The following is a 24,982-nucleotide window of genomic DNA, read 5'->3' on the forward strand; positions in this document are numbered from 1 at the left end:
GCCTATGTTCTAACAAATTTATCCTCTTAATTTCTTGAATTACACTGATTTTAACAGGCAAATTCCATTGTTCACAGATGTTCAAAGGACCAGAGCACAATATTGAATATATTTTCACTGCCACTTCGTCAGCAGTGTGTGGAGTCATGCTTGAAACAAGTGGGAAAAAAGAATATCTAATTGCAGGTATAGTGTATGCCTCTAATTTTGAAAACTCTGTAAAGATGTGCTAAATAAGTGAGTCCTGCTTTTATTAGAGATTTATAGAAAGATTCCAAGCAAATAGGATGTGAGTTCAAGTTTGCAGTTTTCCTAATGGCGATTTTCTGGTCTTGATGGTGCAAGGAAGGGGAGGTAAAGTGCAGAAAGCAGCAAGTCCCTCATTGGGAGGGAGAGAAAATAAAATGGCAAATCGCCCTGCTCCACTCTTGCTCTTCCTAATCAGCAATTTCAGAACTGCATTAATAGAGGCCTGGGGAGATGTTGCCTCGATGGGTGCAGCTCAAGAAGCTCGACACCATCCAGGACAAAGCAGCCCGCTTGATTGGCACCCCATCCAACACCTTAAACATTCACTCTCTCCACCACCGGCGTACCGTGGCTGCAGTGCGTACCATCTACAAGATGCACTGCAGCAACTCGCCAAGGTTTCTTCAGCAGCACCTCCCAAACCCGTGGCCTCTTCCACCTAGAAGGACAAGGGCAGCAGGCGCGTGGGAACACCACCACCTCCAAGTTCCCCTCCAAGTCACACACCATCCTGACTTGGAAGTATATCACCGATCCTTCATCGTCGCTGGGTCAAAATCCTGGAACTCCCTCCCTAACAGCACTGTGGGAGCACCTTCACCACACCGACTGCAGTGGTTCAAGAAGGCGGCTCACCACCACCTTCTCAAGGGCAATTAGGGATGGGCAATAAATGCTGGCCTTGCCAGCGATGCCCACATCCCAAATACGAATAAAATCACCCTTTCAGCTGAGCAATGGTGGGTAAGGAGGCAATTGGAAATGTAAGGCATCCTAAAAGACAGGGCATGAGAGCACCTTGTATAAAAATGCTTCAGGAAAGCAAAACTATTTTGGAATGGAATATTAGATTACATTTGTTCCAGTTACAAGTTAACTGATTGTATATATTTTATAAATCACTGCAACTCTTACAATTTTCATATCACAGCAATATAGAGAAATAAAATTATCTGGAGAATGAGAATTTTATACTGCTAGCACATCATACATTGTAGTGAAAGGAACTAATTGTATATGTAATCTTTTTACAAGTGTGGGATGTAGAGAAAGAGAATGATGCACAATTATAGAGTGGCTAATTTGTGCTAGGAAATGTAATCTACCACATTTAGCAGAAAGAGTAATGAATGCAATTTTCCCTAATTAAAATGAAAGCAAGGTAAAACACTCTGCAGGTTTTTGAAATTACAGATCCATTATCTTCAACTCCAAGACATGAATTTCTACATTTATTTGATTCCACCATTGTGTGCACCTCTAGTTATTGGAGGTATTTAATTATAGATTGGTCTACATTTTCCCAGCATCAGTCTAGAAACTGACTTTCCCAAGGGAACCATCAGCATCTTGGAGAGTTTAAACTACTCGGTTTTGGAAGACTGTGCATCATTTGGTGTTGCATGTCTTGAAGACAATAAATCCAAATAATTTGGTTACTTTTTCATTTAACGAATGACATTTTTGCACCACAAATTATGCCATCAAATTAAATGCTCACAAACATTTTTGTTCCTTTACTGCCACTATTGCACTCAAAAACAGGGCAGTGGCAGGCGGAAAATAAAATGTTTGTTCCTCCTGAACGCTTACTGCTGCTTTTTGCAACGTGCCTGATTTTCCTGTAGTCATAATTCCTGCTGACTGAAGCTACTGTCTGAAACAGGCAAGAACCTCGTGAATATATTCACGTGATATTATAATGCCAATGCCATTTACTGACTGTACCACCTAACACCACTTCCAGCTCCCACCCACCAACCATGGACAGTACAAGACCTGAGGTAGCCATTTCAAACATTATATTTAACAGGATCCTCAGCTTCCCTCAAGTAAAGCTGTAAAGTAGAGCTTTAGGAGACATTTTTGTTGCCGAGCTTGTGGATTTTTTGGGAGGATTTGAAGGTGCTTGTAGTTGCTATTGTAGGTTTTTCTTTAATTCATTTTTGGGATGTGGGTATCGCTGGTAAGGCCAGCATTTATTGCGCATCCCTTGTTGCCCCTGAGAAGATGGTGGTGGGCCTTCTTCTTGAACCGCTGCAGTCCGTGTGGTGAAGGTGCTCCCAGTGCTGTTAGGGAGGGAGTTCCAGGATTTTGACCCAGCGACAGTGAAGGAATGGCGATATATTTCCAAGTCAGGATGGTGTGTGACTTGGAGGTGATGGTGTTCCCATGCACCTGCAGCCCTTGTCCTTCTAGGTGGTAGAGAATTGCGGGTTTGGGAGGTACTGCTAAAGAAGCCTTGTCCAGTTGCTGCGATGCATCCTGCAGATGGTACACACTGCAGTTATGGTACGCCGGTGGTGAAGCAAGTGGATGTTTACGGCTGTCTATCAAGTGGGCTGCTTTTTCTTGGATGGTGTCGAGTTTCTTAAGTGTTGTTGCAGCTGCATCCATCCAAGCAAGTGGAGAGTATTCCATCACACTCCTGACTTATACCTTGTAGATGGCGGAAAGGCTTTGGGGAGTTGTGAGGTGAGCCACTCGTCCCAGAATAACCAGCCTCTGACCTGCTCCAGTAGCCACAGTATTTATGTGGCTGGTCCAGTTCAGTTTCTGGTCAGTGGTGACCCCCAGGATGTTGATGGTGAGGATCTCGGCGATGGTAATGCCGTTGAATGTCAAGGGATGGTGGTTAGACTCTCTCTTATTAGAGATGGTCATTTACTGACACTTGTTGGCGCAAATGTTACTTTCCACTTATCAGCCAAGCCTAGCTATTGTCCAGGTCTTGCTGTATGCGGGCATGGACTGCTTCATTATCTGAGGAATTGCGAATGGAGCTGAATACAGTACAATCATCAGTGAACATCCCCACTTCTGACCTTATGATGGAGGGAAGGTCATTTAAGCAGCTGAATATAGTTGGGCCTAGGACGCTGCCCTGAGCAACTCCTTCAGCGATGTCCTGGGTTGGCTGACTGACCTCCAACAACCATCCTCCTTTGTGCCATCTACGACTCGAGCCACTGGAGCGTATTCTCCCTGATCCTCATTTACTTCAGTTTTACTAATGTTCCTTGGTCCCACACTCTGTTTAAATGCTCGGTCAAGGGCAGTCACTCTCCCCTCACATCTGGAATTCAACTCTTGTGTCCATGTTTGCACCAAGGCTGCAAATGAGGTTTTGAACTGTCAAAGTGCTTCTGGCATTACAATTGTTTCTTGAAGGGGTTCCTTCTCGGAATACGAGAAGGAGCAAACTGAGCCGGAGCTGGAGAGAAAGCCAATAGAAAGAAACTTGTTCAGAAGAATCATTACCCTACCCGCAGAGGTTATAGGCCCAGAACAACATACTTGCAGTTCCCCGAAGAACATTGCTGAAGGAGGCTTTGACTCTCCAAGGAGGTAGTGACAAGAGTTGTGGCACACCTTCTAAGAAGACAGGCAGCCAACTGCAATGGCTTGGCATATAATTGCCTGTTGCATTCAAGGTCACTGCAGCCCTGAAGTTCATTGCCACTGCCTCCTTCCACAGGGGTTATCATCAACATCAGTCAGTCTGCAGTCCATATTCGTATTAAACAGGTAACTGATGCCTACATGCCCATAAACATCTGGAAGCAGCAGGATAGGACCCACTGGGAGATCATAATTGACTTCGTAGTTCCAAATCTCTGCCTAACTATGCAGGGTGATGCATTTTTTAACATGTTTTTGCTTGGCGGACTGCACAGTGGATTCCTTTGCCTCTAAACTTTAACTTAAATCCATCCCAGATTGACGAGATGAAAGTGCCCTCATTCTTGCAGCTGGAAGGAATGAAATGAAATGATTTAGGCCAGTCTAAGTTCCGTTAAGGTTGAGTGCAGGTCTATAAATTAGCATTCACATTCAGAGCAGCTGTAAGTATACAGTAGGGGCTACAGTTCTGAGGTTAGGTTTGAAACATACTGGTGAAGTAGTAGAGAAGTTTAATCTAGAATGAATCATTGCGGTGCCCGTGTGAGCTTGATGTAGACACAGCGTACAAAAAGTGGAGAAATGTTTCATCCCCAGCACTGAGACCCCTGACCTTGTTGAGCAAAAAGAAAATTTCCCGGAATCTAATGAAAGAGATCACAGCCTTCAATATTTAAAGAAGACCAACAATCAAGGCCTCAGACGTATAAATGTGCACAAAACAAGACGTTTTCGTCAACTTGACACGTTGACTCCTTCGGTTGAGCTTTTCTTGATTGTACATGATTTGTACAAATTATAAGCAATGAAGAAAAGATGAGCAAAAAATCCATTGATCATTGAAGATAATTTGGGTTCATTTTAATATATCCACAGGAAAACTGGGCAAAGATGGAAAGATGTTAATCACACTCTGTGATTTTATTGTGCAATGGGACATGCTAACTCCCACACAGAAGAAAAGCCTGAACCAGAGATATCAAATGGGGTGTGATTGTAAGGTAAGAGAAAACAAATGATATAATAACCAAGAAAATGGTGTGCGATGAGAACATTATTTGGATGACAATTGAGTCACGAATACACAAGCTTATTAAAGTTGGTGCATCTTCAGTTAGATTGGCGCCTGAATTGCCTCATTATGTCTTTAACTGCCCTGCTGTGAAGCGGAAGATATGTAAGTGGCGATCATTAAGTGTACATTCAGATAGTCGAAATAGTTCATGAGAACAGTGAGTCCTCCTGGTACAAGTTTTATTAAAAATTTAAAATCTAAATCACTGCAGAGTGCAAGTTAATTACATGCTATGTTTGAAAGTGAAGACTATTTAATAAAATGAGAACAGTTAGAAAGAAAGTATGAGCAAAGGGTTCTGTAGCTGCCTGGTGGCTTCTTGGGTGAACTGAACAACGTGGTGTGGATTGTAGTACTACCGTTAGGTCCATTGCTGAGAGCAGCCAATTGAACACAGACACTGGATCAAAGCTCAGACCTCACTGATCTATCTGCTACTTTTGAAACCAACTTTGGCATCCACAAAACACATTTGCTTTACAACTGTTCTCTTTTTAGTGAAACGTTTTGGTTTCAAAAATAGCATGTAGATCTGGTGGGTTGTAACTTCAATCCATGGCCTGCACTCAATTAATTGATCCCAGCACTGGGTCCAGTGGCAATGCTGCAATTCGCCTCGGTGTGCTTGGTTTATTTTTCAGTAATCCCTGAGGGAATTGCACGTGTGAATGCCAACACACTTGCTGGACTGAAGTATGGCCAGCTGGCCAAGATACCGGAGGGCTGCCGTCAGCATATCCCAGGAACAGTCACCACAATAACAGGAGAAAATTTTTGGAAAAATTGTGATACTTGGAGTAAACACCAACTGCTGCGCAAACAATCCTCAGTTTAGATCATTTGAACATTGTCCTTATTTCTTTTTTCTAGTTGATTTATGTTATGGAGTCTAAGCCAGATTTTGGAGGCCAAGGTTCGCCATTGTTCACCACATTACAGGAAAGATGTGATTGTACTAGAGGGTGTGCAGAGGAGATTTACGAGGATGTTGCCTGGGCTGGGGAATTTTAGCTATGAGGAAAGATTGGACAGGCTGGGGTTGTTTTCTTTGGAACAGAGGAGGCTGAGGGGAGACCTTTATTGAGGTGTATAAAATTATGAGGGGCCTAGATAGAGTGGATAGGAAGGACCTATTTCCCTTAGCAGAAGGGTCAATAATCCAGGGGGCATAGATTTAAAGTAATTGGTCAGAAGATTAGAGGGGATTTGAGGAGAAATTGTTTCACCCAGAGGGCGGTGGGGGTCTGGAACTCACTGCCTGAAAGGGTGGTAGAGGCAGAGACCCTCATCACATTTAAAAAGTACTTAGATATGCACTTGAAGTGCTGTAACCTACAAGGCTACGGACCAAGTGCTGGAAAGTGGGATTAGGGTGGATAGCTCTTTGTCGGCCGGCACGGACAAGATGGGCCGAATGGCCTCCTTCTGTGCTGTAAATTTCTATGATTCTATGATTGTGTTGGAGGCTTTTATGCTCCTTACTTCATGATAATTACTGTTGACAGTTTTGAACTGTCTGTCCCAGGACACCAAGAGTAAGGTTTTGACTGCAGTTTCTGATGGCTTTAAAAAATAATAAGTACATTGAGTTTGGGTTTTCTACGGCTAATTGCACTGGAATGGACATATTTACTATATATATAAAAAATGCTGAGCGGATTGTAACATCTCATTCTAACAATGTATTGAAAAATCCTGTCAGCCTCTATCCTTGGTAAAATCCATTGTGGAAGTGTCAACATCTACCTGTAGTGGCAGTTACACCTATAGGGAGTGTTGTAAATGACCCTTTTCCATTATAAATCTGTTACGGTCACGTTAGCTGGAAAACCCGCCCCGCTCCCTGTCCCCCAGCTGAACAGAATTCAAGTGCCTGTGAAGGGAGAGAGGTAAATGTTTAACTACACCCACCTCTACCATGAGGATTTTCAAAGTCTAGACAGGGGGTGAGGATTTTGGAGTCTTTGGGGAGGGAATGTTTAGCTCACTAGAATCCTCGCCCACCCCCACAAAGCTGAAAATCTGGACTCCTGCTTCCCATTGAGATAGTTTCCAGCCTTTGTTTTTCCTGCTTCTTTTCTCTACTGCCTCCCTCTCCTCCTCATCCCTCTCTTCTGCCCTTCCTTCATCCCCACCTCTCCCTTTCCCTCTTCACTCCATCACTTCTCCTCCTTCTTGCCCTTCCCGTCATCTTCCTTGCCCTTGCTTTTTTTCCTCCTGCCCACCACCCCACCCCATAACACTACTACACCTCAATACTACACTTGGCCTTGAATTCTCATCTGCAACACCGTGGGAGATCAGCTCGTGATGGCTCGTTTATCGACTCGCGAGATTGATCCTGTCAGCATGAGAAATCAGGTGGGGATTCTTTTTGCCGGATCCCCAGTTGATGATGTTCAGTCTTCGAGACAACCATCTTTTCGCCAGTTCAAGTTCACACTGGAGCTTCTGCTACTTTACTTCTGCCTCATATGCCTCTCCTGTTTCTCCACCTTCGGATTGTAGTATTCTTTCCCCTTCTCGTGCTGTTCTTTCCAGTTTTAGCATTTCTACTGAGTGGCTATGTTCATTGCCTTTTTCCTCTGCCGCCAATTGGCCTAATTCTCTCCTCTTAAGTTTTCCTGGGTCCTTGTAAACATTTTAAAATTGTTGCTACTCTTCAACTCTGGTCTGTGGAGTGATATTCTATCCCAACAAACTGTTTTGGGGTTTTTCAATATGTATTTTCTTTGGGTTCAATGTCAGAGACCATTCCTGTAAGAAAGTCCTATGCTCCCTATGGCCCAGAGTGTGACTTTATTTGCCCAATATCTAGGTAAATGTAGCCCTCATCACTCTATTCCAATTTACTGGATCTGCCACCTGATATTTTTCAGTTGAGTAAGCATTACAGTGAGCAGCGTACTAAACTGTGGATTTGGCTATTTATTAACTGATAATCAGATTTATTGAACATTTTTGTTTGAATACAAACAGTACATTTATAGTAGTTATAGAATATCAAAAACAACATAAATAGTTCTCGATGCTAGCACTGACCCTTGAAATCCAGTCTGTTGTGTTTTAAGTAGTTGTTCACTGCTATGAAGAACCTTGTGTGATAAAAATGATAACTTCCGGGAAGTTATGTCATCACTTCCTGTGAACTATGAACTATGAACTGTGTACATACCTCACTTCCTGTCATATGTCACTTCCTGTTGGACTGGTATAAATACTGGTCTGTTCAGTATTGTAAGAGGCTTCTACCAGAGGCATGATAAAGACCTCTCTTGTGTATATAGTGTGTTTATAAGTTACTTAAAGCTTACTTTAAAGTTACTTGATGGTAAGTCTCCTTTTTCTTACATCAATTTAAGTAACTTAGTATTTACACTGACAAATACTAGACCTTCGGACAAACTCGGAAGTTAAGGATCCAGGGAACCACCCATCATGGAGAAAATCCTTAGACCTATTCGTCTGGACTTGGACCCGAATACACCAGCAGCTGGCAGGGTATGGAAGCATTGGTATCGTACTTTTGAGAATTTTCTGGATGAATGTAAAGCGGATGCTCCTGCTAGATTGAAGATACTTATCAATTATGTGACCCCAAAAGTGTTCGAATATGTTGATGAATGGGATAATTACGATGAGGTGATTCGGGCACTTAAGAAACTGTATGCCAAGACCCCAAATGAGGTCTATGTTAGACATCTACTGGCCACAGCCCGACAAGGACCAGGGGAATCAATTGACGAATTCCTGCAAGAACTTCGCAGGCTCAGCGTAGATTGTAACTTTCAGGCAGCCTCAGCTGAGCTGTACCGCCAAGAAATGATTCGTGATGCTTTCATCTGCGGGATTGCCTCTCCATTTATACGCCAGCGTCTACTAGAAAGTAAAACACTTGAGCTACAAAAAGCTTTTGACCTAGCTTGTTCACTGGATTTGGCAAAGAGAAATGCAGACCTCTATCAGCTGCCCAGATCTCGATCTGCTGCTGTAGCTGCAACCAGACAATTCAAGCGGTCTCAGGTGAACCCTATCATGGGGGAATCTAATTCTGATAATTCTGATGAAGAAGAGGAGGACGACCCCACTTGAGCAGCCTCTTGGCAATCTAGGAAGGAATGCTTCTTTTGTGGAGATGCTTTTCACCCTAGGAAAACCTGCCCTGCTCGCAATGCAATCTGCAGTTATTGCGGGAAAAAAGGACACTTTGCTAAAGTTTGCCTATCAAGGGCCTCTACGAGGGCCAATCCAGCTAAGGCCTACCGAACTGCCCCAATTAGGGCCTATCAAGATGCTCCAGCTAGGACCTATCAAGCTTCCTCTCGAGCTCTCTCCCGAAGAAGCACACCGAGAGTTTTAGCCACTCTCTGTGCAACGACACCAATTACAGCTGCTTGCCCACAGAACCTGTCTCAGGCAGCCACAAAAATTTCAATTAAAGGGCATACCTTAGATGCCTTAATTGACTCAGGAAGTACTGATAGTTTCATTAAGGAACAGATTGTTGCGAAATTGAAACTACATGTCTTCCCATCGGACCAGGCAATTGCGATGGCCCAGTCATCACTTAATACCAGAATCTCCGGCTTTTGTGTTGTTGATATGACACTTCATGGTCGTATGTATCCCTCCACCCGACTTTCGGTGCTCAAAGACTTATGTAGTGATCTCCTCTTAGGGCTGGACTTCCAAAAACAGCATAAGAAACTCACCATTGAGTTTGGTGGATCCAAACCCGGACTTACTATTTCTAATATACCATCTAAATTACCATTTTGTGCATTATCAGCAGCTTCACTTGATGAACCCTCATTATTTGCCAGTATTCCGCCTCAATGCCAACCGATAATAACGAAATCGCGGCGCTTTAATCAGGAAGACCAATCTTTTATTGCGGCTGAAATCTCTCGACTTCTAGCAGAGGATATCATTGAACCATGTTCGTCGCCCTGGCGGGCTCAAGTCGTCATTGTCAAGAACCCTCTAAAACCTCACAAACAGCGACTATGCATCGATTATTCGCAAACCATCAATCAATATACCGACTTGGACGCCTACCCATTGCCACGCATTGATGATATGGTTAATAAACTGGCCGAATACAAAGTGTTCTCAACTTACGATTTAAAAAGTGCCTATCATCAGTTACCCTTGAAGGTCTCGGATAAGCAGTACACAGCCTTTGAGGCTAATGGACGGCTGTACCAATTTCGTCGCCTCCCATTCGGGGTTACTAATGGAGTGGCTGTCTTTCAACGGGCAATGGATGGCCTGGTTAAGCAGGAAAACCTAAGGGACACTTTTCCCTATCTTGATAACATTACCATTGCAGGTCACGATCAACAGGAACACGACTCCAACCTCCAAAAATTTCGGGATGCCCTCCATCGCCGTAATTTGACCCTGAATGAATCCAAATCTGTTGAGTCGCAACCGACCATCAACATCCTTGGCTACTGCGTAGGCAATGGTATCATTAAGCCAGACCCAGAAAGACTTCGCCCGCTCCAAGAGCTCCCGTCACCTAAGAATCCGGCTTCTTTACGTCGGGCTCTCGGTCTGTTTGCATACTACGCTAAATGGATTCCTCATTTTTCGGACAAAATCCAACCCTTGCTGCATGCTAGATCATTTCCACTGGGAACAGCGGCTGTTGCAGCCTTTAACCTTCTCAAAAAACAGTTGGAGAAAGCGGCTCTTCACTCCATTGATGAGAATCTCCCTTTCGTGGTTGAATGTGATGCCTCGGAGGTGGCGATCTCGGCTACTCGGAATCAGGAAGGTCGTCCTGTAGCATTTATGTCCAGGACCTTACAAGGTGCCGAGCTACATTATCCTCCGGTTGAGAAAGAAGCCACAGCCATCATAGAGGCAGTACGGAAGTGGAACCATTTTCTAGCTCGCCAGCACTTTACATTGATCACGGACCAACGATCAGTCGCCTTCATGCTCGATAATCGAAAACGAACCAAAATTAAGAATAATAAAATACAACTTTGGAGGATGGAACTGGCCTCTTTTGGTTATACCATTCTCTATCGGCCTGGCAAGGAGAATGTGGCCCCGGACACCCTCACACGGGCATTCTGCTCCACTATGTCATCCTCCACTCTCATGGATGTCCACAATGGTTTGTGTCATCCTGGCGTTACGCGCATGCTACATTTCGTACGATCACGGAATCTCCCTTTTTCCACTGGAGATGTAAAGAAAATATGCTCAGAATGCCGGCTTTGTGCGGAATTAAAACCTCAGTTCTTCCGCCCCTCAGATGGTATACTCATACATGCAACCCAACCGATGCAACGACTTAGCATCGATTTTAAGGGCCCAGTGCCCTCTTCAACTCGGAACACATATTTGCTCACCATGATCGACGAATATTCACGTTTTCCGTTTGCCTTCCCCTGCTCCAATATGCTGGCGTCCACAGTAATCTGCTGCCTTGAGCAGGTATTTTCTCTCTGTGGCATGCCGGCTTATATTCACTCAGATCGGGGTCCATCCTTTATGTCGAGGGAACTCAAGGACTACCTCTCAGAACGGGGAATTGCTACAAGCAAAACAACACCATACCATCCCATCGGAAATGGGCAGGTAGAGAGGTATAACGGTATCATCTGGAATTCCGTACGTCTCGCTTTAAGATCTCGGGGCCTACCAGACCAGCAATGGGAAACAGTGCTTCCGGATGCATTGCACTCTATACGGTCCCTGCTTTCTACAGCCACAAATACTACACCTCATGAGCGGTTCTTTGGATTCCAGCGTCGCTCATCTCATGGAACATCACTCCCGTCATGGCTAACTACTCCTGGACCTGTATTACTCCGAAGATACGTTCGGACGTCTAAAAATGACCCTCTTGTAGACGAGGTCGAACTAACCGATGCCAACCCCACCTATGCAAACATACGATATTCCGACGGCCGAGAATCTACTGTATCATTACGGGATCTGGCTCCCTGCCCACCAGGACCTAGTGGGACATCGGGTGATGGCATTTCACCAGGAAACTCTTGGGACCTATCGGGTACCCCTCTCCAGGATCCTGATCGGACACCAACTAGCTTGGTGCCGGTAGAACCCCGTGCTCAAGGTTGCGACCCTCCCAGTACCGCGCATGAAAGTACTGATCCGCCACAGACCAGCTCTGCACCTCCCTCTGAACAGAGGCAGTCCGACTTTGAACCTATTGGGGCTCGTACTCGAAGCCATGATCTCCCCGACCCTTCACAGGGCAATCCAGGCCACACAGACTCTGACCAATGGCCAACCGCATGTAAGCGGACCAGCGACCCTCTACGACGGGAATCCAAACGGGTGCGACTCTTCCTTGTTCGGCGGCTGCGGACCAAAAGGTAAACCACAGCCTCCTAATCCTGCAGGAGGGAAGAATGTGATAAAAATGATAACTTCCGGGAAGTTATGTCATCACTTCCTGTGAACTATGAACTATGAACTGTGTACATACCTCACTTCCTGTCATATGTCACTTCCTGTTGGACTGGTATAAATACTGGTCTGTTCAGTATTGTAAGAGGCTTCTACCAGAGGCATGATAAAGACCTCTCTTGTGTATATAGTGTGTTTATAAGTTACTTAAAGCTTACTTTAAAGTTACTTGATGGTAAGTCTCCTTTTTCTTACATCACCTTGCCTGCCCTATCACGGTCAGTTTGGAATAAGTGCTGACTTTGTGCAGTGCAGGTATAGCTCCAAACTCTCTCTTGAAAAGATCCTGGAACAAGGGGCATTAAAGCACGTAATAAAAACAGAAAATACTGGAAATACTCAGCAGGTCAGGCAGCATTTGTGGAGAGAGAAACAGCTAATGTTTCCGATCAGTGACCTTGCATCAGAACTGGAAGATGTTGGGAGATTTTCAGGGAGATTTAATTGGGAACAGTTTTTAAGCAAACACAGAGAAAGGGAAAAGGCACAGTGAGGGGAGGAAAGAACAATGGGGAAGGTCTGTGAGGACAGGATGATTAAATGACAAAAGGGATGATGGTGCAAGGCAAAAGGAGGTAATAATGGGACAAGTAAAGAAACAAAAGATGGGTCTAGAGGAGGTGTAAATGGTTACAGCAGAATAGCAAAATGGGAGGGAAACATGGAAAACTTGGCAAAGAGAAGGCACCCGTGGCCAGGGAATGAGGCGGAGAAAGGTGGGTAGACCCCAGGGGTGCAGACCACTCTGCCAGCCGTGGACCAAGAGGGGGTCCACACCTCAGGCACCAGCCCGCTCCTCCTCCAATCCCAGCGGCTCGGGTGCAGCCATCCTTCATTACCAGCACCTGCTGTCTGACAAAATGGGAGTGGTGGTTAAAATCTCAAGTTATTAAACACTGTTAAGGCCGAGAGGCTGGAAAGTGCATAATAGAAAGATGAGGTGCTGTTCCTTGAGCTTGTGCTGAGCATCATTAGAACAGTGTAGGAGGCCAAGGACAGAGATGTGGGGCGGGGGGCGGTATGTGGGGCGGGGGGGGGGGGGTGGGGGCGGTGTGGGGGGGGAGGGGAGATCTGCACTTGGTTAAAAACTGTTAAACTCTAGCATCTAGCAGTTCTGATGTAAGGTCATCAATCTTTTTTTTATTCGTTCATGGGATGTGGGCGTCGCTGGCAAGGCCAGCGTTTATTGCCCATCCCTAATTGCCCTTGAGAAGGTGGTGGTGAGCCGCCTTCTTGAACCGCTGCAGTCCGTGTGGTGAAGGTACTCCCACAGTGCTGTTAGGGAGGGAGTGCCAGGATTTTGACCCAGCGACGATGAAGGATCGGCGATATACTTCCAAGTCAGGATGGTGTGTGACTTGGAGGGGAACTTGCAGGTGATGATGTTCCCATGCGCCTGCTGCCCTTGTCCTCCTAGGTGGTAGAGGTCGCGGGTTTGGGAGATGCTGCCGAGGAAGCCTTGGCGAGTTGCTGCAGTGCATCTTGTAGATGGTACACACTGCAGCCACGGTAAGCCGGTGGTGGAGGGAGTGAATGTTTAAGGTGGTGGATGGGGTGCCAATCAAGCGGGCTGCTTTGTCCTGGATGGTTCGAGCTTCTTGAGTGTTGGAGCTGCACTCATCCAGGCAAGTGGAGAGTAATCCATCACACTCCTGACTTGTGCCTTGCAGATGGTGGAAAGGCTTTGGGGAGTCAGGAGGTGAGACATGCACCACAGAATACCCAGCCTCTGACCTGCTCTTGTTGCCACAGTATTTATGTGGCTGGTCCAGTTAAGTTTCTGGTCAATGGTGACCCCCAGGATGTTGATGGTGGGGGATTTGGCGATGGTAAGGCCGTTGAATGTCAAGGGGTGGAGGTTAGACTCTCGCTTGTTGGAGATAGTCATTGCTTGGCACTTGTGTGGCGAATGTTACTTGCCACTTATCAGCCCAAGCCTGAATGTCATCCAGGTTTTGCTGCATGCGAGCATGGACAGCTTCATTATCTGAGGAGTTGCGAATGGAACGTAACACTGAGCAATCATCAACGAACATCCCCAATTCTAACCTTATGATGGAGGGAAGGTCATTGATGAAGCAGCTGAAGATAGTTGGGTGTAGGACACTGCCCTGAGGAACTCCTACAGCGATGTCCTGGGGCTATGATGATTGACCTCCAACAACCACAACCATCTTCCTTTGTGCTAGGTATGACTCCAGCCAGTGGAGAGTTTTCCCCTGATTCCCATTGACTTCAGTTTTACTGGGGCACCTTGATGCCACACTCGGTCAAATGCTGCCTTAATGTCAAGGGCAGTCAGTCTCACCTCTGGAATTCAGCTCTTTTGTCCATGTTTGGACAAAGGCTATAATGAGGTCTGGACCCGAGTGGTCCTGGTGGAACCCAAACTGAGCATCAGTGAGCAGGTTATTGGTGAGTAAGTGCCGCTTGATAGCACTGTCGATTACACCTTCCATCACTTTGCTGATGATTGAGAGTAGACTGATGGGATGGTACTTGGCCGGATTGGATTTGTCCTGCTTTTTGTGGACAGGACATACCTGGGCAGTTTTCCACATTGTCAGATAGATACCAGTTTTGTAGCTGTACTGGAACAGCTTGGCTAGAGGCGCGGCTAGTTCTGGAGCTCAAGTCTTCAGCATAACAGCCAGGATACTTGCCTTCATTAGCCAAGGCATAGAATATAAGAGTAGGGAGGTTATGATGGAGCTGTACAAAATGCTAGTTAGGCCACAGCTGGAATACTGTGTGCAGTTCTGGTCGCCACACTATAGGAAGGGTGTAATTGCATTGGAGAGGGTGCAGAGGAGATTCACCAGGATGTTACCTGGGCTGGAGTGCTTCAGCTATGAAGAGAGACTGGACAGGCTGGGGTTGTTTTCCTTAGAGCAGAGAAGGCTGAGGGGGGACCTGATTGAGGTGTACAAAATTTTGAGGGGCATAGATAGGGTAGATAGAAAGGAACTTTTCCCCTTCGTCGAGGGGTCAATAACCAGGGGGCATAGTTTCAAGGGGCAGGAGGTTTAGAGGGGATTTGAGGAAAAGCTTTTTCACCCAGAAGGTGCTTGGAATCTGGAACTCACTGCCTGAAAGGGTGGTAGAGGCAGGAACCCTCACAACATTCAAGAAGCATTTAGATGATCACTTGAAACGCTTAGCATACAAGGCTACGGACCAAGTGCTGGAAAATGTGATTAGAATAGACAGGGCTTGATGGCCGGTGCGGACACGATGGGCCAAAGAGCCTCTTTCTGTGCTGTATAACTCTATGGGGGAGAAATTGGGTGAGTAGCGCCACCTGTTAGCGCCTAAAGAGGCAGTCAGTGGCTGTAGCGCCACTGGCTGCGCCTCCCGTGATATTCAGCAGGGGTGCTAATGGTGGCGTTAGCCTGTTGCGCTGCGCCGCCACCGATGACGTCATCGGTGTGCGCAGCGCCCCATTCGCGCCCCGGTTCACGGGGCCTTGCTGCGCCGGCAGAGGCGCAAGTTAAGGTGGAGGTGCGGGGCGGCCGCTTTTTTCGGCGGCCGCCTGCCAGCACCTCCGTCCCCGGCCTCCTGGACCACCCCCCCCCCCCCCTCTCCGCGGCATTGCCGGCTGTTTCCCGAGAGCCCAGCACTTCTCCTTGGTGCCGGGCTCTTTTGCCGGCACTCGCGATCGGGGTTCGCGCTGTTGCAGGCCCCTCCCCCTTAACAGTGGGAGGAAGGCCTGCAGTACCGCAGCATGCCGTGCTGCAGTGTGTGGCGCTGCGGCAGTGTGTGGCGCTGCGGCACGTTGCGCTGCGATATTCAGTTTCAGCGCCTTAAGAGGGACGCGGAGCGCCTCGAGCCTCGCCCCGTCTCCCTCTAGGGGCACTTCAACTGAATTTCTGACAATCGCTACAGCTCCGAACACTGCGCAAAAACCAGCGCCCAGGCGAACTTGGCGCCACTTTGGCGCCTCAACCCAATTTCTAGGCCTATGACTCTATATTGTCGGAGCCCACAGCCTTTGCTGTATCCAGTGCGCTCAGTCGCTTCTTGATATCACATGGAGTGAATCGAATTGGCTGAAGACTGGCTTCTGTGATGGTGGGGACCTCCAGAGGAGGCCGATATGGATCATCCACTCGGCACTTCTGGCTGAAGTTGGTTGCAAAAGCTTCAGCCTTGTCTTTTGCGCTCACGTGCTGGGCTCCGCCATCATTGAGGATGGGGATATTCATGGAGCCTCCTCCTCCTGTTAGTTAATGGCCCACCACCATTCACGACTGGATGTGGCAGGACTGCAGAGCTTTGATCTGATCCATTGATTGTGGGATCACTTAGCTCTGTCTAAAGCATGCTGCTTCCGCTGTTTAGCATGCATGTAGTCCTGTGTTGCAGCTTCCCCAGGTTGGCACCTCATTTTTAAGTATGTCAGGTGCTGCTCCTGGCATGCTCTTCTGCACTCCTTATTGGACCAGGGTTCGTCCCCTGGCTTTATGGTAATAGTAGAGTGAGCGATATGCCGGGCCATGAGGTTACAGATTGCGGTGGAATACAATTCTGCTGCTGCTGATGGCCCACATCGCCTCCATGGAGGTCCAGTTTTGAGCTGCTAGATCTGTTCTGAATCTATCCCATTTAGTACGGTGGTAGTGTCACACAACACGATGGAGGGTGTCCTCAGTGTGAAGACGGGACTTCATCTCCATAAGGACTGTGCAGTGGTCACTGCTGCCAATGCTGTCGTGGACAGATGCATCTACAACAGGTAGATTGGTGAGGACGAGGTCAAGTAGGATTTTCCCTTGTGTTGGTTCTCTCACCACCTGTCACAGGCCCAGCCTGGCAGCTATATCCTTCAGGCCTCAGCCAGCTCGGTTAGTAGTGGTGCTAGCGAGCCACTCTTGGTGATGGACATTGAAGTCCCCCCACTCAGAGTACATTCTGTGCCCTTGCTACCCTCAGTGCTTCTTCCAAGTGGTGTTCAACATGGAGGAGTACTGATTCATCAGCTGAGGGAGGGCGGTAGGTGGTAATCAGCAGGAGGTTTCCTTGCCCATGCTTGACCTGAAGCCATGAGATTTCATGGGGTCTGGAGTCAATATTGAGGACTCCCAGGGCCACTCCTTCCCGACTGTGTACGACTGTTCCGCCACCTCTGGTGGGTTTGTCCTGCCGGTGGGACAGGATATACCCAGGGATGGTGATGGAGGATTCTGGGACATTGGCTGAAAGGTATGATTCTGTGAGTATGACTATGTCAGGCTGTTGCTTGACGAGTTTGTGGGACAGTTCTCCCAATTTAGCTGCGTGTGCCGTTAGGTCCATAGCCAGTGCCGAGGTCGATGCTGGGTGGTGCGTCCAGTTTTATTCTTATTCGTAGCAGTTTGTTACAACTGAGTGGCTTTCTCGGCCATTTCAGAGGCAGTTAAGAGTCAACTACATTGCTGTGGGTTTGGAGTCACATATAGGCCAGACCGGGTAAGGATGGCAGATTTCCTTCCCTAAAGGACATTAGTGAGCCAGATGAGTTTTTACGACAATCTGATAGTTTTATGGTTACCATTACTGATACAAGTTTTTTTTATTCCAGATTTATTTTAATTAACTGAACTACCAGCTACCATGCTGGGATTTGAACTCACGTCTCTGAGATCATTAGTCCAGGCCTCCTGCTGATTCCAAGTTCAGTAACATAACCACTGACGTAATAAAACTCACTACGCACTTGGTTTGAGTATAAAGCAAGGCTTCAATCAACTTATTTCAGAACATGGAAGTCTAGTTGTACTTCACTAGTTCCTTGTCTTACAAAATGTCCCTGGCAAGCTGGGGCCAACGCCCGAGTATTTATACTCCTTGGACGGCGCCACCAGCTGGCCGTCCAGTGTTATTTCATAGGTAGTTTCTCGATGATGAGATTTATGACAACCACTATGCTACTGTTCCTGACATCCTGAAACGTTAACTCTGTCTCTCTCTCACACAGACGCTGCCGCACCTGCTGAGTGTTTTCCAGCATTCTCTCTTTTTATCTCAGATTTCCAGCACCTGCACTATTTTGCTTCTGTTTTAGAATTAAAGCATGTATTGTTCAACCCTGAGCTGGCAATCAAACATTAAATACAAAGGATGTTTGCTGGTCAGCTTTGAAGCTCAAGCTTAGTAATTGCAGGACATTCTCACTTACCCAGACAGCTATCAGGGGTGTCACTGGACAGAATAACACTAATGACTCTGCACTGAACAGCCACTAGTATATTAAACTACCTTTTCTTCCATGGGAGCAACTTTGAGACAAATGTTAATAAAGTGTTTTTAACACAATATACACAGCAAGCAAGCAAACATCCACATCTCAGTGCCTCTGAAATGGTCTTGGGTATAGCACACTCCAATGTGTATTCATGTATTATACACAGGTTGATAAGCAATTAGCAGTACCCAACATTTTATGACTGCCAGACCATAATGACACTAAAATACAGACTTTCTTCTAAGACACATGACTGAAACTCCATTTCTGCCGCACCTTGTATCAAGTGGCAACTTGTCATGGAGCACAGACAGTGATCAACTTGCAGCCCATTCTGTCCGTCAGTAACTGACCATGCACTATGCAGCTAAGCTGTGGTGGAATGGTTTATTGTGCGAATCCCGGTTAAGATGTTAAATGTGCCATGGGTTTCAGTTGTAAGCGTGTCCAAAGATTTCATTTACTCCTCATTTATTTTGTTATTCACTGTTTTTGCCAGCTACTTTTTAATTGGCCCATACTGTCTTTGGGAAGACTGGCCAACAATTTTCCATATGCTCATTATCCCCATTATAATCCTTGGAAAGGCTCTTGACCCTTTTATTCACCATCTGCAGTTAAGTGCCCACATCTCTTCAAATTTCAGCTACCGCCTTCTAAGGGTTGCTGACATTCTAATAGGTGCTAACCTTGGCACAGTGGTAGCGTTCTTGCTAGAGTCTAAAGGTTGTGGGTTCAAACCCCACACCAGATATTGTGTACCTAACCTAGGCTGACACTTGGGTACAGTACTTAGGGCAGTGTTGTCCCGATGAGATGTTAAACTGAGGCCCTATCTATTCAAAGAATAGAGCAGGGTGTTTTCCTACATAAGAACATAAGAAATAGGAGCAGGAGTAGGCCATATGGCCCCTCGGGCCTGCTCCACCATTCAATAGGATCATGGCTGATCTGAATCTAGACTCACATCCACTTCCCTGCCCTCTCCCCATAACCCCTAATTCCCTTATCTGCTAGGAAAATGTCTATCTCCATTTTAAATTTATTTAATGTCGCAGCTTCCACAGCTCTCTGGGGTAGCAAATTCCATAGATTTACTACCCTCTGAGTGAAGAAGTTTCTCCTCATCTCAGTTTTGAAAGGGCAGCCCCTTATTCTAAGATTATGCCCCCTAGTTCTAGTCTCACCCATGAGTGGAAACATCCTCACCGCATCCACCCGATCAAGCCCCCTCACAATCTTATATGTTTCGATAAGATCGCCTCTCATTCTTCTGAACTCCAATGAGTAGAGTCCCAACCTACTCAACCTTTCCTCATACGTCAACCCCCTCATCTCTGGAATCAACCGAGTGAACCTTCTCTGAACCGCCTCGAGAGCAAGTATATCTTTTCTTAAATATGGAAACCAAAACTGCACGCAGTATTCCAGGTGTGGCCTCACCAATACCCTGTATAACTGCAGCAAGACTTTCCTGTTTTTATACTCCATCCCCCTTGCAATAAAAGCCAAGATTCCATTGGCCTTCCTGATCACCTGCTGCACCTGCATACTAACTTTCTGTGTTTCATGCACCAGGACCCCCAGATCCCTTTGTAGTGTAGTACTTTGCAGTTTCTCTCCATTTAGATAATAACTTGCTCTTTGATTTTTTCTGCCAAAGTGCATAACCTCACACTTTCCAACATTATATTGCATCTGCCAAATCTCTGCCCACTCACTTAGCCTGTCTATGTCCTTTTGCAGGTTTTTTATGTCCTCCTCACTCACTACTTTCCCTCCCATCTTTGTATCCTAGCCGACATCTGTCCCTCAACCAACACGGTCAAAAATAGATTTTGTGGTCATATATCTCATTGCTGTGCTGTGTTTGCCTACATAACAACGGTTTCTATACTTCAAAAGCATTTAATTGGCTGTGAAGTACTTTGGGACATCCTGAGGACATGAAAGATGGTATATAAATGCAAATTCTTTCTTAATATTTATCCTGGAAGATCCTGTGCGGTCAGCTATTTCTAACTTGTACAAACCTTAAGAGCTTGAAGTTCAGCGGTCCTGCGGCCTCAGCACCGGCACCAAAGCAGTTATCTATGAAGGACATACACAGTAACACAGCCATAAATTCAACACCGTGGCGCACTAATGTATGGGTCTATGAGGCCTGTGCCCCAGGGCCCCAGTCAAATATGGGGCCCCTGTTGGCGAGGGATGGGGAGGTGGCGGGGGGGAGTCAAGCCATGTCCAATCAGCGGCCTGTCTGTTATAACCCAAGGAGCACAGCCTTCTTACCCACTGGTCCAATTGGAACAATAAGCTGTCCTTCAACACCCATGAGTCCGAGTATTGGAGAGCAGCAGCCCAGCCTTCTCCATTGGGGTGGGCTTTAATTGGTTGGGGGAGGGTTGTGTGGAGAGCCCAGGGCCCCAAGTATTCTTGATTCGGCTGTACATGCGAGCTGCCTAACGGGTACATGGTGTGGAAAAATTGAACCATGTCAAGGCAACAGGGACAAGAGCGGTCTAAGAGCAATTCAGTATTGCCATTGGCTGGCAATATAACCAATCTATAAGTGCATCAATAAAACAAATGGGTTATCGTTGGCAACTTGCCAATTTTTTTTTACCAAGGAAGCTGTTTACCTTCCACATTAATCTGTTTGCTCTTTTCCTCATTAGATCGTGAGATGTCCATCCATTCCTTGCTACATCACCTCTCGAAGTGAGTGCCTGTGGACAGACTGGGTGACCGAGAAAAGCATTTACGGACGTCAGGCCAAGCACTATGCTTGCGTTAAGCGGAGCGATGATTCCTGTGCATGGTACCGTGGTGTAGCTCAACCCAAGAAAGAGTTTCTGGATGTAGAAGATCCATAACTTTATTACATCTAACTCGCCATTCAACAGAAATTTCATGCAAAAACAGTGTTGTCTATAATCCGAAAAATGTAACCCAAATTTCTTCTGTCCAATATAGCAGGTCTGTTTGCTTACTGTCTGGTGATACCTGTATGTAACGTGGCATATACTTAGATTTTGCATTTTGGCATCAGCTGTACAGTGACTGTGCATTTCTCTGGCTAGAAATAGAAATGCACTTTTGTTTGTTTCAGAAAGCTGCAGTGTTGAAAGTATTTGGTATAAGTCTGAATGTGTTAAAAGTGAGGATTGACTCCTCGATTTTTGTAAGTATTTTTAACCCCTTGAAGGCCTAGAGTAGTGCATTTGCATTCATGTCCAAAAATGACACTTTTCCCCATTTTATTTAGGAAATTATGTTTTTGTGGATTCTGGATTCTATTCTTGATCTAATTTAATAAGTCTGTCACAATAATTAACATAATACTGCAGTTTTAGACTGCATGATAGAAATGTTTGTTGCAAGCTGAAAAAGATAATCAATGCTGAAAGAGTTTGAATATTTATTCCTTTTGCAATTTAATAAATCTTCTTACTTCAATTATGGTTGTCACAATAATATACAATAGTAAAATATTAACCCGATATGAGCCATGATATTGATTATCATTAAGGCCATAATTGTAATATGTATTGTGATAATCTTTAACTTTTTTTATTCTTAAATTTTTGTGTTACATCAAGAGATGTTCATACTGGGCATGGAACACTTACCATTTCCAGGCACCTAGCATTTGCTTCCAGCACTCCCAGTTCAGGTATAGCACTGCCAGATGCAGCGTAAAGCTTCCTCTATTTCGTCCCAGCACCATTCCCCAGCCCACAACAACAACAACTTGCATTTATATAGCGCCTTTAACATAGTATAACGTTCCCAAGGCGCTTCACAGGAGCGTGATCAAACAAAATTTGACACTCAGCCAATTAAGGAGGTACTAGGACAGGTGACCAAAAACTTGGTTTTAAAGAGCATCTTAAAGGAGGAGAGAGAACTGGAGAAGTTTAGGGAGGGAATTCCAGAGCTTCGGGCCTCAGGAGAGCAATCCTTGCTGCACCAGTGTGACATTTTGGCTTCATTTTCCTCTCTCTAAGCAAGATTTCCAATTAGCGCTGTATTAGGAACAGTTTTGTTCTGTAGGCCCATGACTGCCAAGAACTGCATTATAATTGCACAAACTGGTCAACAGAGAAAGGAAACTTTCATCCCATCAATCCAGGTTAGACATGACCTCAGGTCCTAGAGGTAAAAAGCCAGTTTCTAACCTGCTACATTGTTCAGTTGCCCTCTTCAATCTTGTAATTATTACAAGAGTATGGTGTTCCTCCCCCACCCGCTCAAGATTTAGTTGTCAAAATTACCATTCTGCAAATTTGCTTTACCTACAAGCACTTGTCTGGAATATTATCGATATTCACAGTTAATAGAAAGAAATTCTGCCCTTAGAATTGTTAACAAACAGCCAGTTCATAATTTGTTAATTTACAGATTGACTATCTTTAATTCATAGCTAAAATCAAATATGTAATCTGCAAAGTTCAGAAATTACTCAACCCGTCATTTAAAATGATAAAAGGAATCAATAGGGTAGATAAAGAGGAACTATTTCCGCTGGTGGGGGAATCCAGAACAATGGGGAATAATCTTAAATTTAGAGCCAGGCCATTCGGGAGTCAAATCAGGAAGCACTTCTTCACACAGAAGGTAGTAAAAACCTGGAACTCTATTCCCCCAAAAGGCTGTGGCTGCTGGGTCAATTGAAGCTTTCAAGACCTGAGATCGATAATTTTTTTTTGATAGGTAAGGGTTTTGAGGGATAAAGGAGCAACAGTGGATAATTTGGGGTGATGTCCAGATCAGCAATGATTTTGAATGCCAGAATAGGCTCAAGGGGCTGAATTGCCTACTCCTGTTCCTCGTCCTTTGACCTCCTCACCTTCTAAATGATCCATCGTATTGCGTTGAGTTGCTTGTTGCCGTAGGTTAATTTTTGAATGATAAGCATTGTTTTTTAATAGTTACCTAAATATATTCTTTGACTTTGCCAACAAAATCCAAGTCATTATTTTATGCATAGCCCAGTGCGCTACAACAATGATTGCCGTGTTAATGGCATTTCAGCAAATGCTCGCGATAGGTCATTAAGGTATTTGTTGGAATTACCAAGAATAAAAAGCAAGTCAATTTTTATTAGTGTGAATTTTTGAACATCATGAGAAAAATTTGAAGTTGTCGAACCACCTTTATGTATTTTTTAAGTGTCAGAGGCAGGGTAACATCAAGATTATGGAGAGTGTTAAGCTTTCACTGAATAAATAATTACAAAGTTAGATAGCAAAAAGCAAAATAGTGCAGATGCTGGAAATCTGAAATAAAAATCGAAAATGCTGGGAACACTCAGCGGGCTAGGCAGCATCGTGGAGAGAAGAATAAAGGTTCACGTTTCAGGTCGATGACCTGTCACCACATCCCCTGACCTGAATCGTGAACCCGACCATCTTCTCTCCACAGATGCTGCCTGGCCTGCTGAGTGTTTTCAGCATTTTCTGTTTTTATAAAAGTGAGATAGCATTATTTAAAAAGATTGGAAATTGAAAGAAATGCCTTTGTTTTGCAAATTAAATATTTTTTTTAAATTATAGCATTTAGTCAGTCCTCAGCATTATTTGGTTATCTCACTCACTGTGTTAGAAATGAGACGGTGAAAGTTCAGGAGTATGAATCACAAATTTGATTTATCACAGTTTTCAGTTCGAGATACATTATTTGGAGGCTGATAGTTCAGAGCTTTATAAAAAAAAATTGGATCTGATTAAAAACATTGAAATATTCACCTTCACCACTGGTACAGCTGCCTTGTAAATACCTCGTGGATATTTCTTTCGTAATTAACATTCTTTTAGGATTACCAGTATAAAAGATGAGCTTTATTAACACTATGGATAGAATGTCACATACCAAAAGTTATTTTTCTACATTCTTGAAGTATCTTTGTACTTAATGCCCAGACGCTAAGATTTGATCTAGTTCTTCTGTAATTCTTTTTTTTAAAGGTTTATTAATAGAATGTTTAACTTATAATTCTTTTAAAGCTATGCTTTTTAAGTAATACGTGTTCAGAAAATGCTGCCATAATTTAAGGCTTTGATGTTTTGCAATGATTGTTAGAAGAAAAAAAGTCAGAGACTTGCAATTTGTTTGATCTGTAAGCATATAAAAGGATGATGAGAAACATTTGGCGCATGTGTTTGTTACTCTGTATAATTCATGTAGTAAATTCCATGTGAACTGAATTCATGGAAAAATACAGTATTATCAAATAAAGATTTATTACTATATATGTTAGTGAAATGCTTTTCTTTTACAAGTCCAGGTTTTCTATCTGACCAAATCTCAATCAGATCATATAGGATTCCCAGAATATATGTGCAGGAATTGTAATTGCTGCTGTGGATCTAAGGATAAAAATAAATGTCAGTTAAACAGGATATAAAATCAGTTAAGATTCCTAATAAAATTCTCAGCGCATTCCACGATGATTCTTTGTTTACATTCTGTAAAGTGTCCCTGACAAAGAAGGATTAAACTGAACACTTTGGCTTGATAATTCTAAAATGGGGAGTTTAGTGTTCATACACACACAGCAGGATATGGTGCCTTCG

At 44.8% G+C, this 24,982-nt stretch overlaps 1 protein-coding gene across 1 annotated transcript in view; it reads left to right on the forward strand.

Moving 5' to 3' along the window:
• Positions 1-24,658, forward strand: part of timp2a (TIMP metallopeptidase inhibitor 2a) — a 101,503-nt gene extending 76,845 nt beyond the window's left edge. Inside the window, exons 3-5 of the mRNA XM_085963757.1 lie at positions 78-186; positions 4,528-4,652; positions 21,083-24,658. Of these exons, the coding sequence (XP_085819883.1) occupies positions 78-186; positions 4,528-4,652; positions 21,083-21,280 (432 nt within the window). The 3' untranslated portion in view covers positions 21,281-24,658. The remainder of the gene's footprint in view (positions 1-77; positions 187-4,527; positions 4,653-21,082) is intronic.
• The last annotated feature ends 324 nt before the right edge of the window (positions 24,659-24,982 follow it).

This window comes from Somniosus microcephalus, chromosome 21 (genome assembly GCF_052327205.1).
Source record: "Somniosus microcephalus isolate GS21.2 chromosome 21, FLI_Smic_1.0, whole genome shotgun sequence".
NCBI lineage: Eukaryota > Metazoa > Chordata > Chondrichthyes > Squaliformes > Somniosidae > Somniosus > Somniosus microcephalus.